This window comes from Prunus persica, chromosome G8 (genome assembly GCF_000346465.2).
Source record: "Prunus persica cultivar Lovell chromosome G8, Prunus_persica_NCBIv2, whole genome shotgun sequence".
In the NCBI taxonomy this organism is placed as follows: Eukaryota; Viridiplantae; Streptophyta; class Magnoliopsida; order Rosales; family Rosaceae; genus Prunus; species Prunus persica.
This window is the reverse complement of record NC_034016.1, coordinates 3,048,128-3,065,337: the sequence shown is the minus strand read 5'-3', so window position 1 is coordinate 3,065,337 and position 17,210 is coordinate 3,048,128. Positions and strand designations below refer to the sequence as shown.

Below are 17,210 nucleotides of genomic sequence, written 5' to 3'. Positions count from 1 at the left end.
TTTTTATTTATTTTTAATTATTAGAATAGTTAATTATATTTTTATCTATGTGGAAGTGGGTTCACTTGCCACGTCATTCACTCAAGGTGTGTAATGATTTATGTATGTGAAACTACAAAAAACACCCCTACCATGTCACGAGTAACTGGAAAAGGGGAAAACATGAGACAGATTCTGATACCCTTCCCCTTCTTCTTCGCTCTCTCACTTGAGCTCGACAGAGGGGTATTTCTCGGAGTGAAACCGGCTTCGTCCGACCTCCGATTGCCGTGATTTTTGTTGCTAAATGTTCTCATCATTCCCCTCTACATCGCTTAGTGATCATTCGCTCCGGTTTGCCACTTCACGCTGCTGATTTTAGCTCCAAAATTTCTTCAAATTCCGGCCACTGTGAGTTTGACCGGCAATTTGGGTCACTTCCGCCCATCTTTCAGGTATGGTCCAACAACCAAAGTTTCTTAGTCGTTAAACTTCTTCATTTTGGTATAAACTATGACTGGTTATTTGAAGTTTTTCGTCGTCCAAAAATTACTCCAGCAAACCACCAGCGGGGAGGCCCGTGGGGAACTGTTGAATTTATGTATTTGGCTCGGTGTGTAGTCCACTATGTCCTGAGCAAGAGGGTGTGCTCAGATTTTCGATAGTTTGATTGACTTTTGTCTATTGTGACTTTTGTCTTTTATCTATGGTGTGCTCAGGCTTGTTTGCGCTTAAGAAAAAAAAATTCTCCATGGATGGTACGTTTGTGTGAGAACTATAGGTTAGCTCCGAGAGAGTCGGGGGTTAACTATGATAAGCGGGTTTTGTTAGATCTAAGTGAGGTATTAAGTTTCAGTTGGAAGAGTCTTTTTTGTTGTTGTTGTTGAACTTGAAATAGTCTGAATTTAATGCTTGTTTATCTTAGAGTGGGTATTCAAATGTTTAATTAACTGTTGGCCTTGTTTTCTGGTAGGAAATGGACCCAATAAGAGGAAGAGGAAGAGGAAGATGCATAGGCCGCCGAGGCAGAAGTAGAGCCGGAGCTTTACCACAGACAGAGGTTGTTTCAGAGGTTCCGGAAGATTTTGAGCAGGAGCCGGAAGTTTCGCATGAGGCAACACCTGTGCCTACCGTGCCGTTGGATGTGCATACGACGAAGTTGTTTGTTGAGTTCTTACGGGCCAGAGGATATGGAGTTGCTCCACCTGCTTCTGGGGATCCTCCATTGCCTGAACATGTTACTAATTTTCGATTGTGTGCATTGATCATTGAGCTCAAGACACTAGGAGCTCAACCTTTCTTTGGGGAGAGTGATTTCATGATGGCGGATTACTGGATTCGTGACCTGAAGAACTGCTTTAGTATAATCGAAATCACAAGTGTGGAAAAAAGGAAGGTAGCCGTTTTTCTCTTACAAAAGGAGGCACGTGTGTGGTGGGATACTGTGGTCAAATCCAAGGATGAGACCGAGATGGATTGGGAAGAGTTTGAGGCTCTCTTTTATGATAAGTACTTTCCTGATGTTGTGAAAAATGAGCTACAACATGAGTTCCTCGAACTTAAACAGGGGTCCCTAACTGTAAGGGAATATGCGTTCAGATTCTATCAGTTGCTTCGATTTGCACCGGAGTTTGATGAGGAGTATACAGCTCATCGGTTTGAGGAGGGATTGGCTGATCATATCAGCATATATGTGGTTCGCTCAACACACAAGACCTTAGTTGAGGCGGTACACTGTGCCATGGCAGTCGAGAATAGTATTGAGCCGTACAGACTGTACCAGGATGAACGAAGAGACTATAAGGGCAAAGGGAAGACATCATCTCAGAGTAGCTATGACTCGGGTAAACATGGTGGTATTAGAAAGAAACAGAGAACGACAATTCTGTATGAAGACATCACAGTTGCATCTGGTCAACAAGGTGGGCTAGGGGAGTGTTACCATTGTGGTGGAGCTGGACATATGGCTAGAGATTGTATTAATCGCAGTGCTCGTGTATGTTACACATGCAGTCAGCCGGGGCATATTGCTAAAAATTGCACTCAGGGGCAGACCTGAGTGTTCACTGGGTGGCAGAGAAATGAGGAAGTGGAAGTCATGTTGACTATTGTTAATAGTTTTGTTGAAGTGTTGTTTGATACTGGAGAATCATGTTCATTCATTTCTTAGTTTAACATAAGAACACTTGACACGTGATCAATTTAACATAAGATTAAATGGTCAAATTCACAGAATATATAAATTGTTCGAATATTAAAACATTATGGTTTAAATCAACAAAATTGAAACCCTGCAGCTCATTTTGAGAGTGAAACGTATGTTGTTAGCCACATTTTTTTAATGCTAATTTCAATTTTTTCAATTTTGCAGTTATTTGATGGAGAAATCAATCCTAATTCTGGACTATCCTCAAGTAAAACGCACGCGTTTGTAGACAAATTTTTGTTTGCAGTTTTAAGCTAATTTCAGTTTATACATTACATAATAGTTTTTGGTCATGAACAATATGTTTACATGGATTTGAAACCTTCTTACAAGCTTTAGAACACCTACTGTATTGTGCAGTGAAGTTGAGTTTTCATGGCCCAAAGTTTAGCTTGAAGAGAATTGATGAAAAGGGAAGACTAAAAGATGTAATTTAGCCTTTTGTATTTGATCTTAACTGGAGTTATTAATTCTGCCGAATTTAGGTACACTCTTTCTGGATCAGAATGAATTCAATCCAACTTAAAATTTTCTGGTTTAACTGACAAAAGTTTTCCTGCATTAATGTAAAAAGAGGAATTAAAAAGTGGCACACTTACAAGTTCCCATTACTAAATTTCACAGGACAAAAGTGTGGATGAAGTAGCAGAACAAATGGCAATTGACAATGCTTACTTACAACTTGAAAGAAACAACTGTCAAATAAAACTGTCATCAGCTACAACAAGGGGCTTCACAGTTTGCTGATGGTGTTCTTGGTGAGGCTTCCCATGGCCTTAGCCTTTTCTCTCAATACAAACTTCTGCACCTTCCCGGTCGAAGTCTTTGGCAGATCTTCAAAAACAACTGTTCGAGGAGCCATATAGTGGGGTAACCGATCCTTACAAAACTTAATAATCTCCTCTCTACCAGTTTTACAGCCATCCTTCAACTTCACAAATGCACAAGGTGTCTCCCCCCAATATTCATCAGGCCTTCCCACAATAGCTGCCTCAAGAATATCTGGATGACTAAAAAGCACTGATTCCACCTCAATTGTGCTAATATTTTCGCCCCCAGAAATGATAATATCCTTCGAACGGTCCTTTAGTTCTATGTAACCATCCGGGTGTTTCACCCCCAAGTCCCCACTATGAAACCATCCACCTTTAAATGCATCCCTTGTTGCTTGATGATCTTTCAAGTATCCATTCATCACGGTGTTGCCCCTGAACATAACCTCACCCATGGTTTTTGCATCAGATGGTACACTCTTCATGGTCACAGGATCTTTAACATCGAGTTCCTCCATGCCAAGATGTTGCAACCCCTGTCTAGACTTGATCTTTGCCTGTTCAACCCGAGGAAGGGAATCCCATTCAGGTTTCCAACTGCAGACTGTCCCAGGACCATAAGTTTCTGTCAAACCATATGAGTGGGTTACATTGAACCCTAGTTCTTCCATCTTGAATAGTACCTGGGCAGGTGGCGGTGCACCTCCAGTCATGACTATTACCTTGCCCGGAAGTGGCCTTCGCTCATTTTCTGGTGCATTTACAATCATGTTTAAAACGGTGGGTGCACCACCCATGTGGGTCACCTTGTGCTGAGAAATACAGCTAAATATTCCTTTTGCAGTGACATTTCTTTGGCAGATATTGGTGCCACCCTGAGCAGCCACGGCCCAAGTGAGGCACCAGCCATTGCAATGAAACATGGGCACACACCATAAATACACAGGCATTGAGGGCATCTCATTGAGAAGAACTGCTGCAAATGAATTGAGATAGGCACCTCTGTGGCTATAAATGACACCTTTTGGGCTTGATGTAGTACCTGAAGTGTAGTTGAGTGAAATTGGATCCCATTCGTCTTTTGGCCGTCGGATCTCAAAATCGAGTTTTCCCCTTCCTAATAGGCTCTCATATTCCAAGTTCCCAGAAATGGGGTTGCATAACTCAGGGGACGATTGATCACTCTCTGGGATTAAGACTAGAACAGGTAGCTTGGTTCTAGTCTTGGACAGGATGTCAAATGCTCCTTTAGCAACATGGAAAAGTTGGTAGTCTACAAAAATGAATTTGGCATCAGAATGTTTTAATAATACTGACACCATTTGTGAATCATGGCGTACATTAAGTGTACAGAGAACTGCTCCTGCCATTGGAACACCGAAATGGAGCTCATACATTGCTGGGATATTTGGAGCCAATGCAGCTACCTGTGGGAAAAGGACATCACGAATTAATCTGCACTGGTGCTTGAAGAATAAGGCAAAGAGGAGTAAAATCTAAGAAAGGAAAGAAATCAATAGTTTTAATGATTTATATACCCCAAGCCTTATGTGAAGAAGAGGGTAATTAGAAAAGAAATTCAGGGAGAAAAAAGTGTTGCACTGTGAGCAGCACATGCGCATCATCGGCTAGACTGAATCTCATGGAGATACAGAAGGATGGCCAAAATAAACATGGATTTGGTGAATCACTCTTAAAGGAGAAACTTTAAAATTCAATTACTTCAGCTACAAATGTGTTCAAAGTGGCCAGAACATGGTAGTAACGACGCAAAAAACATCATCAAAATCTAAAAGCAAGGAGAACCACAGGACTCAAATAATCACAACCAACCTCCTCTCCCTCACTATGTTGATTGGATATTGGGACATGTCACAAATCCAAACTTCCCCCAAAGGAAATACAAAAAAGCAAATAAACAAACCAAACCACTGAAACCATAAAAAATGAAGATGCAAATTGCAAAGTAGTCAATAATGGGAACAAACAGAGCAAAACTTCTACAATAACATGAAATAAGTAGTTTGTTGCAAACCACATCTCCACGAGAAATTCCGAGCTGGGAAAGAGCAGAAGCGAGTCTGGTGCATCGTTCAAGTGTCTCTCTCCAAGTGTAGATGATGCTTCCGTATACAACAGAAGGCCTGTCTCTGTAGACTATGGCCGAGCGCTCCAGGAAGCTGATTGGAGAGAGGGGGATGTAGTTAGCGGAACACCTGATCGAACCCTCCATCAATGTCACCAGTCAGGCAGCCCTGTCCTTTTGAATTAAGTGATGGAATAGTCTGAGAAGTGATAAACCTCCAAACTCAATATAATTTTTTTCCTTGTGAGTTATCAGTCATCGGTTCTTTTCTGTTTTATACACCAGTATCAGAAAGAAAAGAAAAGAAATCAATTGTAGATATAAAATAACACAACTAGCACAAGAAACTATCACAGGAATGAAAAGGTAAGTGTTTGACTAGTATACAAAACTTGGGAAGAAGATAAAGGGCCAAAACAACGAAGGTTGAAATTTTGTATGGGAAATACTGAATTTGATTAGCATAAAAATCTGCTCATTTCACCGCCCACATTTGGACTTGGGAAAGATTGAATTTTCATATTACAATTGTTGACTATCTGTACATGGACAAGAGAAAGCTCCACCTATATACCATTTGACCATCTCAACAATACCAAAACCATTCTGCTTCATAAAATCAAGCATTCATCTATCTATTTATGTTGTAGATTTCATATCAGCTTTCATGTTTTGCTTGGACAGAGCAGAATCTTTTTTCTTCTTAATCTATATATGTCTTTGTTTTTTCATAATCTAGATTAAAACCCACAATCAGGAAAAAATTTCTCGACAATCCAAATTCCTATTTCAAACTAACCCACATCTTTTATAGCAAAGTAAGATGAAGAGAAATGAAACTTTCCCACATCAGAATTTATAAACCAAAGCAATCAGATTGGAGAGAAAGACCTATCTTACTTGGGTTTGTTGTGTTGCCGTTGTGACTTGCGAGTGGTTGAGAAGCAGAGTGAAGACCGAAGAGAAAGAGAGCCTAATCAGCATTACACTGTCATCATATTTATATAAAAAGAAATTTTATAAAAAAATCAGTTATGATCTCTCTCTTTTCACCTGCTTCATTAAAAAAAACTCTCTTTTTCAATAAATACTGAAAAGATGTTTATGACAACCAAGAGATTTGACAATTTCTTCCTATTCTATTGCAAGACCTATTTTACATTGTGAATTTAAACCAAAAATCAGCATATATACACATATATAATGAGTGTACCACATCTATTGACAATATTGTAGAATACCCTTCTTTTTTTTTAATTATATAAAAATTTCAAGATTACATTCATAATTCAGTCTAAAAAGGAACTAGTTACAAAGAGTCATTACAATAATAAAGCAATCTAACATCAAAATCAAGACAATTTGGGACTGCTCTATTAACGTAGGATTGAAGAAACTCTGGCATAGACATCCCAACTATAAAAGTGCAAACTCAAAATAACCAAAAATAGATAAAGCTTAAAAAAAACTAAACCATAACAAAATAAATAAAACACTCACACTGTAAAGATGGAAAACTCTAATAATGCAGAGTACCTCTCTTAAATTCACCTGTATTAAGTGATAGCCAATAAAGTAGTCACTAAATATAATACAAATAATATTATTAATATAATAATATACATATTTTCTTCTATGTGGACGTCTGCATATTATTATTGTATTGACTGATAAAATATATATATACACGTCAAGATATTTGGTTCAATCTTTTTGTAATGGGGCTGAATCAGTTGTTTGGAAATATATGGGAAAAGGCCGAGAATCTGTGAAGGTTGTGATAAGAACATGTTAGTGGTCCCCTTTTGGATCCTTGTGTGGTTGTTGTCTTGCCGATGTTTCTTGTCCGCATTTGGCTTCATTGTCCTTTTTTCATGGTTCTTTTATAGTAACTTGCCAAATTTGTACGCAAACAACCCTATTGGTATTTGACTAGTCACAAACACCACTCGTACTGACTTCATTCCAGATTGCACATTTCTTGAAATAAAGTTGGGGTGAGCATCACTTCCCCTCGAGAGGATTATCCCAATTAGGTTTGAAAATAACATATAACGATATACGAACTCTAATGAAATGATGCATACCAAACACAATGTCAAATATTTTTTATTTTTTATAGCTGACAATGTCAGTCTTCAAAATAGATCGGATGCTTACACAATAGTTTTATGTTTTAATAATTTAAAAAAAAAAAAAAAAAAACATGAACCCCCAATATATACTGTAGTATAATTATGTATAATTTACAGATATTGAATTACTATGCTGTACAAGACTTTTATATAGCTACCTTCCTAGACTCCTAAAATCAATTGTCTACACAAGATTTTTTCATCTCCTTGATAACCAAAGCTCTAGCTCTATTGATAGTCACAAGACACAAATACACATGCTCTTGAAGCTCCTCCACTTGCTTTCTGAATCCAATATCACTCTTCTTAAGCTCCTTCACAACTTGCAACGAAAACTTATCCTCTCTCCTCTCCAAGCAGAACCGAATCATTGACTTGTTGTGTTCAACCTCATCATGAATCCTTGCCACAAGTCGGCTTATTGTGTCGAAATCCCTGTTCAGAATATAAGTCCCCTTGGCGGCTACATCAAGTTGCTCTCCGACTTTGGTAAGAATCCTACTTCTCAAAAACGGGATACTACTCAACTTTTTCTTTAAGCGCTTAAATGGGCAGCTGAAGATGGCTGGTCCCATGAGCAAGGCAGTGAGAGTATGTACGGCTAGAACAACAGCTGATATAGCAATCAAACTGCAAGCTGCTGTTATGCAAATCCCAGAAGCCTTTTTGAAAAATTTGATGAGCTTAATCTTCCGCGACACCTTTTTTCTCATCAACTTCAGGTGGTGCAAAACCAACGAGTACTTGTCATGAATGAGCTCAAAGTCATGGTTATTAGGATTTGAGAAAGGGTTAATGTTGTTTTGGAGAATGAACAAGTTTAGCTCAGAAACAAACGATTTGATTTTGTTCGGGGAGTAGTCCTCAAATTTATCAAGTGCTTGTTGAACGACGCGGTAGTTGGATTGGATCCGTTTGATGCTTTTTAAGAGGTGGCTACATATTTTTGAGGCCTCAGCACTGATGTCAAAGTAGTTGAGCATAAGGCCTTTCAATTCAGGCACCTTCGAAAGAATTTCGGATTCAAGAATACCAGGTATGGCTTCTTGACCAGGTTCTAGGAGGACTTCTGAGAATTTGTGATCATGGCTGTAACTAAAAGAAGATGATGGCTCGTTTACAAGCAATTGAGCCTTATTGTAGAAGTCTGCATATGATTTGGTTCTAAATGCACTCAGGTACTCCTCGTTCAGATTGAAGCTTTTTCGAACTTGTCTTATCACTTCCTTCCCTGAAAACCAATAATCCAAAATTGTAGGGGAAAAAAAAATTGAAGATATAACTTTCAACCGAAAAATTAATTAAACAAAAACATATACAACATACCTTTCGCAATCTTTGAAGAAGCTTTAAGTTTTGCCCACATATTGAGGTCGATCTTTTAATCGGAACAACAACAAACTCGATGTCGATCTTAGCTAGGTTAAGAAGAAGAGCTAGCTCCCAATTTGTGAAGAAGAGATTTAATAATGATCTTGAATTCATAACCCACCTGTGGGGCTTGCTTATAAGAACCTTAAAAGAAAGAACAAGGAAGGGCTTGAATGAGCTAGCTATTCAACTTTCTAGCTAGTTAGTTTGTTGCATATATCTCTGCTTTATTAAAGGCTGTTTAAGGATTGTAGTTCACGCTGTCTTTTTCGTAACTCTAATATTTTCATGAGAGAGAGAGAGAGAGAGAGAGAGAGAGAGAGATGAGTTACTTCTCCAATTTGTTTGCAAGCTTTAAGGCTAAATTTGCTGAAGAGTCCTCCCTTCTTGAGGACATTTTTTGCATCTGACACAGCCCTCTTTGGCCTCTCTTTTTGGCCTTTATGTATATTTTCTTCTTACAGTTATACATAACCTATAGAGGAGTATCAAGGAGGCCCAAAAAACACTGCTACAAGCCTACAATCAAAATGGCCATTGTACCCTTCAAGATGAAATTCTCATGTATACAAGTTATATAAAACAAATAAATAAATAAACTAAGTTAATTATAAGTTTTGGGAAGGTATACGTACACACCTTATAGAGGCACCTCTGGATATGTTTGCATGGGCTATCACCAATTTTGAAACTCAATCATTGATGTCTAGTAAGCTATATATATTTATATTTGTCATGCAACTGCTACCAAATCCCTAATTAATTATGTGTTTAGGAATCTATCATTGTCACATTTTCGTTATCAATTAATCAATCAATGCTTCTTTCTTTCTTTCGTATATGTTATTCTTTTCTTAAATATTTCTATGATCATTATTGTAAGTTGTAAGCGTGCGAGAGCTTTATCTAAAATAAAAAAAATTTCTATTTTAATCGAAGCATTATCTGTTAGAGTATATCTACTGTCATCAATTTGGCAAATGTGACATAATTTGTAGAACTTTCTGGTATATGTAGATGTATATCTACCTAATTAATTAATGAGAAACCATAGTCCCCAAGAAACTGCCATGCATGAGAGCCACCATTTGCAAGATACAATAAATTTGGTTTCATGTTCTAAATATCAATACTTTGCCTCCCTCGATACACTTTGCATCATTGTTCCTTTGATTTGGAGCACATAAAACTTTGGTCGGTGTCTCGAAAACGAGAAGCATGTATAATAGACATAAACTTCAATGACATAAACAAAGGTTCAAAGATGCAAGACTTATTCGATTCTGTAGAGTTTTTGTTTTCTTCTTTGTAGTTATTTTCTTTTAGTTAAAGATTTAAAGAGGAAAAAAGATGGCACGGGTTTTGTACTTCATTGGTTAAGAACATTTAAAGTCTTAAGTTCGATTCCCCTCTTTTCGAATATAAGATGAGAAAAATAAGATAGCGATGAAAAATGATCACCTGAAGAAGAAATGAGTGGGAAAACAAATTTAAATTGTTTTTAATTTTCCATTCTACGTATTTTTCTCCCCTAACATAAGGGCTTAACCGACATTTAAACAAACATGTAGAGGGGAAGTAGCATTGAGCTCACATAACTAGATTAGGTCGTGAAATATGGGAATGACATAATTAGGGGGCGTCGATGCTTCACCGGCAGGCAGGCAAACCTGAAACCTGTTATTTGAAATTTGAGGGGTAGAAGTTAGAACACCGCTACCAATTTTTGAGTTTGTCAAATCAATGCATTTGAAAAAGGCTTGTGTGATTAAAAAGACATGGCGTCTCATAATTGAACACAAAATGCAGCGCTAGGACACACGTGGAGCCTTTAGCTAATGACATGTGGTACTGCAGTTTACAGGTTTACAGAAGATATATGGGAGAAAGTCCCATGCACGTAAGGAAAGATTTCACAAGATACTCAACCTCTAAATGAGAGAGAGAGAGAGAGAGAGGAATAAACGTGGAGAGTTCAACATATGTGATGGAGGGATCATGCATATCTCATGCATTTGGTTTGGCAAATTGGCATTCTTCTCCCAAATATCCTTAATTAATGCGTAGAGCTAATAGCCTTTTTGTTATTAAAAAAAAAGAGGATAATAATGCATATATACGTATATGTAAGTGCGAAAATGATGTGAGAACCCGTCACACTGTAGTATCATTTATTTATATTATAACACGTGTATATCTAAGTTCATGATATATTCATTATGTGTTATCCATTAATACTATAATACATATAACATCATGTGACAGTGTCACGTCACGCTTCAAAATTTGTTATGCATTTGGTCTCCTACATGTTTTCCTCATCCGCTATAAAATTAGGCTTTTTATCACAAATTATCTTTGAGATTCATGAAACTATTAGGTTGCGTTCTACCAACGGGGTCTAACCTAGTGGAAAAAGGGCCTTGATTTGCAGACTAGAGGTCTCAAGTTCAAATCCTCATAGCATCATAGTTGTGTGTGAGAGAGAAATCCTCATGCCCTACAGTTCTCTAAGAGTGATTGGTTTCCCGTCTCCATGGGTGATATCTTCTTCATTTGGACGAGCCATTGGAGGCATCTCGAGTCAGGAAAAACCTGCTCTGATACCAACTGACGCAGCGAGATATAAGGGATAAGGAGATCGAATGATAACCCTACAAGTAACAATGTCGGAATCCACCAACAAACTGGAATCCACTATAAAAATTGAGTAAACCTCAAATATATTGATTGAAAATAAGATGAACAAACTTCAAATACAACTCCATGAGTTAGCTTAAATAGAAAACAAAGAAACCTTAAAACCATAGGAAACTCTAGGTTCTAGAATATTCCTAAACTTAGCTAACTGGAAAATAATAAAAATCATATTAGGAAAATAATATCCTAATAGATAATTTATTCTTCAAAATATAAAATTAAACATTAAATTAAATACAAATCTTGACAGAACCATAATTGCTTCAAACTTCCTCAATCAATTAGAAAATCTCAACAATACGCCTTTCTTCTTTTCCTAGCGCAATAATTGACATTTAATTGGAAGTTTCCTCTCTTGCATGATTTCCTTCCAACCTTGAGCCACTTTATTTTAATTAAATTTTCACATCATAACTGACTCATATTTCGTCCTACATCAATGAAACTATTAGGTTGCATTCTGCCAACGGGGTCTAGCACAGTGGAAAAGGGCATTGACTTGCAGACCAGAGGTCTTAGGTTCAAATACCCACGGCATCATAATTGTGTGTATAAGAAATCCTCATTCTCTGTAGTTTAGACTAGGGATGGCAACGGGTTGGGTAGGGGCCAAGTATGACAATACCATCTCCGTTCCCGCTCTCCATCCCAGCTCCCATCCCCGAACCCATCCTCGTAAATAGGTTTCGGGAAATCCCCGTCCCCGTTGGGGGACTATCCCCCATACCCACGGCATCATAATTGTGTGTATAAGAAATCCTTATGCCCTGCAGTTTAGACTAGGGATGGCAACGGGTTGGGTAGGGGCCAGGTATGACAATACCATCTCCGTTCCCACTCTCCATCCCTGCCCCCATCCTCGAACCCATCCTCGTTAATAGGTTTCGGAAAATCCCTGCCCCCATCCCCGTTGGGGGACTATCTCTCATACCCACCCCGAATCCCCAATTTTTTTTGCATAAAAAATATTTATCATACATTTTAACATTAAGTTTCATATTAAATTATCATTCAACACATCCAAATTAACTATAAAGCTCAACTCAACTATTCAAAATCACATCAATATGAAAATTCCAGAGAAGATTATGAAGAATTAGGAGAGGGATGTTAACTTAGGGTTAAACATAAACATTATAATTATGTATTTATTTATTTAAATATAAACATATATATGTTCAGGTCGGGTTTGGGGATGGGGACGCCAATACCATCCCCTCCCCATACCCGACGGAGACCCGCCCTCGGGACAATCTAACTTTTGTTTTTAAAGTTTACCCTTATTAAATGTATTAATAAAATAAAAATATATTTAATTAATTGATTACACATAGTAAATTAAGTCTCTCTGTCTTCCTCCTTCCCCGTTAAGTTCCTCCCACTTTATTCATCAACGGCCCTCTTCCCACCCCCCTACCCCACACCTAGTGTCGGATCTATTAAGGCGCAAGGAGGTGCAGCTGCACCTCCCCTCGCCCGAAAAGCCTCTGCAGGCGCTACATCTTGCCTCTTTGGTGAGGTTGGGTGGTGCACTCAACCTGTTCGATGAATTACATCAACCAAAACTAAGGTTTTTTTTTATATAAATAAAATAAAATAAAATAAAATAAAAATCCTAGCCAAAACGATGTCATTTTAGACCAGAGTTAAAAATAAATAAATAAATAAAAATCAGGAAACTGGACTTGCACTGAACGTAGGCTTTAACAAACTCTGATATGGGCTACTTAAAACATGATAAAAGGCTATTCAGAAAGAGGCTTTAACAAGCTTTTGTTGTTCTTCTTTTTAAACAAGGATTTTTAAATTTTTTTAAAAAAAAAGGAAAAGAAAACTCTTACATTGCACAACTCCTTATTTATGTGGGATTGGGAGGATAAAGGATTAACACCAATTTTGAGCAACCGTTTTTGTTAGGGAACAAACACCAATTGCACAACTCCAAAGTAAGTTTGATGCTTTTTTTTTTTTTTTCTTCTTCTTGAGCAAAGGCGAAATTTGTTTTTGTTTTAAATATTTTCTTAATTTTTTTTTTCTAATTTGCTCTCTCTGTTGTATTCATATGATTAGTAGCAAACTCAGAATGAAGAGGTTGTGCGACTCACAAGTCGAGTTACAATCAATTATGATTTGATTATTTCATTAATAATTTGATACTGATTTTCATTAGATTAATTGATGATTTGATATTGATTTCTATATTAATTGATATACTATAGTCAATTAGTCATAATCATAGCCTAAGACCCTTAATGTTTCAATTATAATGATATTTAGTTGTCAATATTTTTTTTTATTATAAAGTTTTTAGCCTATCAAAATTACACTTCTGTTAAACAATTCTTGAGTCCGCCAGTACCCACACCCACCAAGCCACCCCACTCGACCATACCCTAGCCACACACCCACCGCAACCCACACCCAACTAACCCCACCAACAAACCCAGGCCTTCTTCTCTGATCCAACTTGTCTCAGCCTCTTCCCTTCTCCAACTGTCTCAGCCCAAACCCACCCCATTCTTGGTGGAGGCGCGGCGCGGCCCCATTTTTATTTCTATTACTACTGAAATAAATTCCAATATATATCGAAGGAATGTATCAGAAAATATTTTTACAATTGAACCCAATTTTTCTCTTCCGAATAATCTTTGGAATTTGGTTGAAAAAAATAGTCCTTTTGCCGTGCCACACTCACCCAATAGCAGTTGATTTATTTGGTGCAGTTTGTTTTTATGATATGAAATTTAGGATTTGGGTTTGTTTTTTTCTTCATTATATGGCATGGCAGCCTTGGCTGCATGAGATGGGTGTCTCTGTTTTATTTTTTCTACATGGGTTTTGGGGTGGTGGGGTGGGGGCTTGACGCGGAAGAGGAAGACGAAGGGAGAAAGACTTAGTTTTTTTTTTCTTTTCAATTTTTAAATAATTGTTTTTTAATTATGGAAGAAGGCGATGACATTACCCTTTTTCTTATTGGGAAAAAATAATTACATTCAAAGAGGGTAAACTTGAAAAACAAAAACTATGCATTCATGATAGGCCATATAGAATTCGATAGAAACTGATTATTCTAATCATTTAGTCTAATTTGATTGCAAGGATACAAATGAGAGGAAATCGAAGTTTTCCAATGAAATTGCAGGCTGAAATACATCTTGCCTACAAGTCAAGTGTTTGTCACTCTACTGCAATATGGCATAGAAGACTGGGGCATCTAAATATGAGTAGTCTGAAATTACTACAAGGGCAAGAAATGGTTGTGGGATTGCCAGAAATTACAGCTATTACAGAAGTATGTGAGGGTTGTATTCTAGGCAAACAGTGCAGAGAGTCATTTCCAAAGGAAGCTACTACTAGAGCATCAACTCCTCTAGAGCTTGTACACAGTGATATCTGTGGTCCAATGCAAACAACTACAAAAGCTGGAAATCGATACTTTCTCACTTTCATAGATGATAACACAAGAATGTATTGGGTTTATTTCTTAAGACAAAAGTCTGAGACACTGAGTGTATTCAAGAGATTCAAAGCTATTGTGGAATTGCAGAGTGGCTATAAATTAAAGAAGCTTAGAAGTGATCGAGGAGGAGAATACACCTCAATAGAATTTGATAGGTTCTGTGCAGATATAGGCATAGAAAGGCAGCTAACAACTCCATATACACCACAGCAAAATGGTGTAGCAGAGAGAAAGAACAGAACTATTGTGGAAATGGCAAAGTGTTTGTTACTAGAGAAGAAGATCCCTCTTGATTTTTGGGCTGAAGCAGTTAATACATCAGTTTATATTTTGAATAGGTGTCTAACCAAAGCTTTGAATAAGAGAACACCATTTGAAGCTTATAGTGGAAGAAAGCCTGGATTTAAGCATCTGAAAGAGTTTGGTTCATTGTGCTATGCTCATATTCCGAGTCAACAAAGGCAGAAGCTAGATTTGATAAGCAAGAGGTATTTTCTTAGGCTATGGAAGCTGTGAAAAGGGGTATAGACTTTATAGTCCTGAATCTGGAAAGATAATTGTGTCTAGAGATGTTGTGTTCAATGAAGATGTATGTTGGGAATGGAAAACACAGAAAGAAAGAAGTGTGAAGGTTCCAATTGCTGAAATAACTGCAAGTAACCAAGGACAAGAAGAAAACAGCAGTAATCCTGAAGTACAAGGTGAAGAAGGTGAAATATTTGGCACTAGTACTGAATCTAGTGATCAAGAAAGAATGCCAAGCTCCCAAGATTTTGATCACACACCTCGCAAGTACAAAAGCATTGCAAAAATCTATGAGAAATGCAATATGTGCATCATAGAACCAGAGAGTTTTGAAGAAGCAGCAAAGGATGATTCCTAGAAGAAAGCTATGGAAGATGAAATTCTGATGATAAACAAAAATAACACTTGGGAACTTGTGAATAGACCATCTGACAAACCAATTATTGGTGTTAAATGGGTCTATAAGACAAAACTGAACTTGGATGGATCTGTGCAGAAGAACAAGGCACGGCTGGTGGCAAAGGGTTATTCTCAGAAGCCTGGAATAGACTTCAATGAGACCTTTGCACCAGTGGCAAGACTTGATACTGTGAGAACCTTGGTGGCTTTAGCTGCACAGAGAAATTGGAAGCTATTTCAGTTGGATGTAAAGTCAGCATTTCTTAATGGAGTGCTGAAAGAAGAAGTGTATGTGGATCAACCATCTGGTTTTGTGATACAAGGAAGTGAAGATAAGGCCTTACATGGTTTGAAACAAGCTCCAAGAGTTTGGTATGAAGAGATAAACACCAACTTTACTAAAACTGGTTTTTATAGGAGTCCAAGTGAAGCTACATTGTACACTAAGATGTCTACAAGTGGTATTCTCATTGTGTCACTATATGTAGATGATATTATCTACACAGGGAGCTCAAAAGAAATTATGGCTGAATTCAAGAATGAGATGATGAGGCAATATGAGATGAATGACCTAGGATTGCTTCATCACTTCCTTGACCTTGGAGTTCTACAAACTGATACCTGCATCTTCTTACACCAAAAGAAGTATGTAAAGACTTTGCTTGACAAGTTTGGACTCAAGGATTGCAAGCCTGTTGCAACACCACTGGCTGTGAATGAAAAATTGTCAAAAATGGATGGAAGTGATCTAGCAAATGAAACTTTGTATAGGCAAATGGTGGGGAGTTTGCTCTACCTGACTGCAACCAGACCAGATTTCATGTTTGTAGCAAGCCTCTTGGCTAGATTCATGCATAATCCAACCAAGAAGCACATGGGAACAGCAAAGAAGGTGCTCAGATACATTCAAGGTACTATAAATTATGGAATTGGTATGACAAGGGAAAAGGGGCAGTGCTAATAGGTTACTGTGATAGTGATTGGAGTGGAAGTGAGGATGACATGAGAAGCACATCTGGCTATGCATTTAATTTGGGATCAGGTGTGTTTTCTTGGGCTTCAATCAAGTAAAGCAGTGTTGCTCTTTCAACTGCAGAGGCTGAGTATATGAGTGCAGCAGAAGCTACTACACAAGCTATTTGGCTGAGTTTGTATTATCAGACTTTGGGGAAGAGCAAGTAGAAGCAACTAAATTGCTATGTGATAATACTTCAGCTATTGCTATATCGAAGAATCCAATTCATCATCACAAAACCAGACATATCAATCGAAGGTTTCATTTCATTCGAGATGCACTTCAAGATGGTGAGATTGATCTACTATATTGCAAAACTGAAGAGCAACTTGCTGACATTTTCACCAAGCCTTTGGCAAGAGATCGATTTGAATATCTGAGGAAAGCTCTAGGAGTCATTTCAGCACAACACTTAGAAGGGAGTGTTGGTTTATAAGTGTGATTGCTTAAATGTAATTAGAACAAAGAAGTTTCTATTCTTCGTTTAAAAGGCAGATTTGGATCAAAGTCCAAGTATGCAGCAGCAAATGTAATAGTTTCTATTCTTTCCTTGAATTAAAT

At 37.7% G+C, this 17,210-nt stretch overlaps 3 protein-coding genes across 6 annotated transcripts; 1 reads left to right on the top strand and 2 right to left on the bottom strand.

Moving 5' to 3' along the window:
* On the top strand, positions 145-2,218 carry LOC109950741. The gene is made up of 2 exons (XM_020570753.1): positions 145-434; positions 953-2,218. The coding sequence occupies exon 2, from the start codon at positions 956-958 to the stop codon at positions 2,036-2,038; it is 1,083 nt and encodes a 360-aa protein (XP_020426342.1). The 5' UTR covers positions 145-434; positions 953-955; the 3' UTR covers positions 2,039-2,218.
* Positions 2,683-6,184, bottom strand: LOC18766297 (probable acyl-activating enzyme 1, peroxisomal). 2 transcript variants are annotated; one of them, XM_007199716.2, is made up of 3 exons: positions 5,945-6,184; positions 4,994-5,313; positions 2,683-4,385 (listed from the first exon to the last, which is right to left on the bottom strand). In XM_007199716.2, the coding sequence occupies exons 2-3, from the start codon at positions 5,189-5,191 to the stop codon at positions 2,919-2,921; spliced, it is 1,665 nt and encodes a 554-aa protein (XP_007199778.1). In that variant the 5' UTR covers positions 5,192-5,313; positions 5,945-6,184; the 3' UTR covers positions 2,683-2,918. The 2 variants fall into 2 exon arrangements, with proteins under 2 accessions (XP_007199778.1, XP_020426340.1); XM_020570751.1 differs by having other exon boundaries at positions 5,936-6,023.
* LOC18766512 (UPF0496 protein At1g20180) lies at positions 7,122-9,394 on the bottom strand. Of its 3 annotated transcripts, none has more exons than XM_020570542.1 (3): positions 8,883-9,394; positions 8,506-8,694; positions 7,122-8,410 (listed from the first exon to the last, which is right to left on the bottom strand). In XM_020570542.1, exons 2-3 carry the CDS (start codon positions 8,543-8,545, stop codon positions 7,356-7,358), a joined length of 1,095 nt encoding a protein of 364 aa, XP_020426131.1. In that variant the 5' UTR covers positions 8,546-8,694; positions 8,883-9,394; the 3' UTR covers positions 7,122-7,355. The 3 variants fall into 3 exon arrangements, with proteins under 3 accessions (XP_020426131.1, XP_020426130.1, XP_007199021.1); XM_020570541.1 differs by having other exon boundaries at positions 8,506-9,094; positions 9,190-9,394; XM_007198959.2 differs by having other exon boundaries at positions 8,506-9,394.

Excerpts from the sequence above, each read along its gene's own strand:
- LOC18766297 (XM_007199716.2), bottom strand. The coding sequence starts at position 5,191 with ATGGAGGGTTCGATCAGGTGTTCCGCTAACTACATCCCCCTCTCTCCA. Across the intron at positions 4,386-4,993 it reads GAATTTCTCGTGGAGATGTG|GTAGCTGCATTGGCTCCAAA; the intron begins GTTTGCAACAAA and ends CTTTTCCCACAG.
- LOC18766512 (XM_007198959.2), bottom strand. The coding sequence starts at position 8,545 with ATGTGGGCAAAACTTAAAGCTTCTTCAAAGATTGCGAAAG. Across the intron at positions 8,411-8,505 it reads TTCTTCAAAGATTGCGAAAG|GGAAGGAAGTGATAAGACAA; the intron begins GTATGTTGTATA and ends ATTGGTTTTCAG.
- LOC109950741 (XM_020570753.1), top strand. The coding sequence starts at position 956 with ATGGACCCAATAAGAGGAAGAGGAAGAGGAAGATGCATAGGCCGCCGA.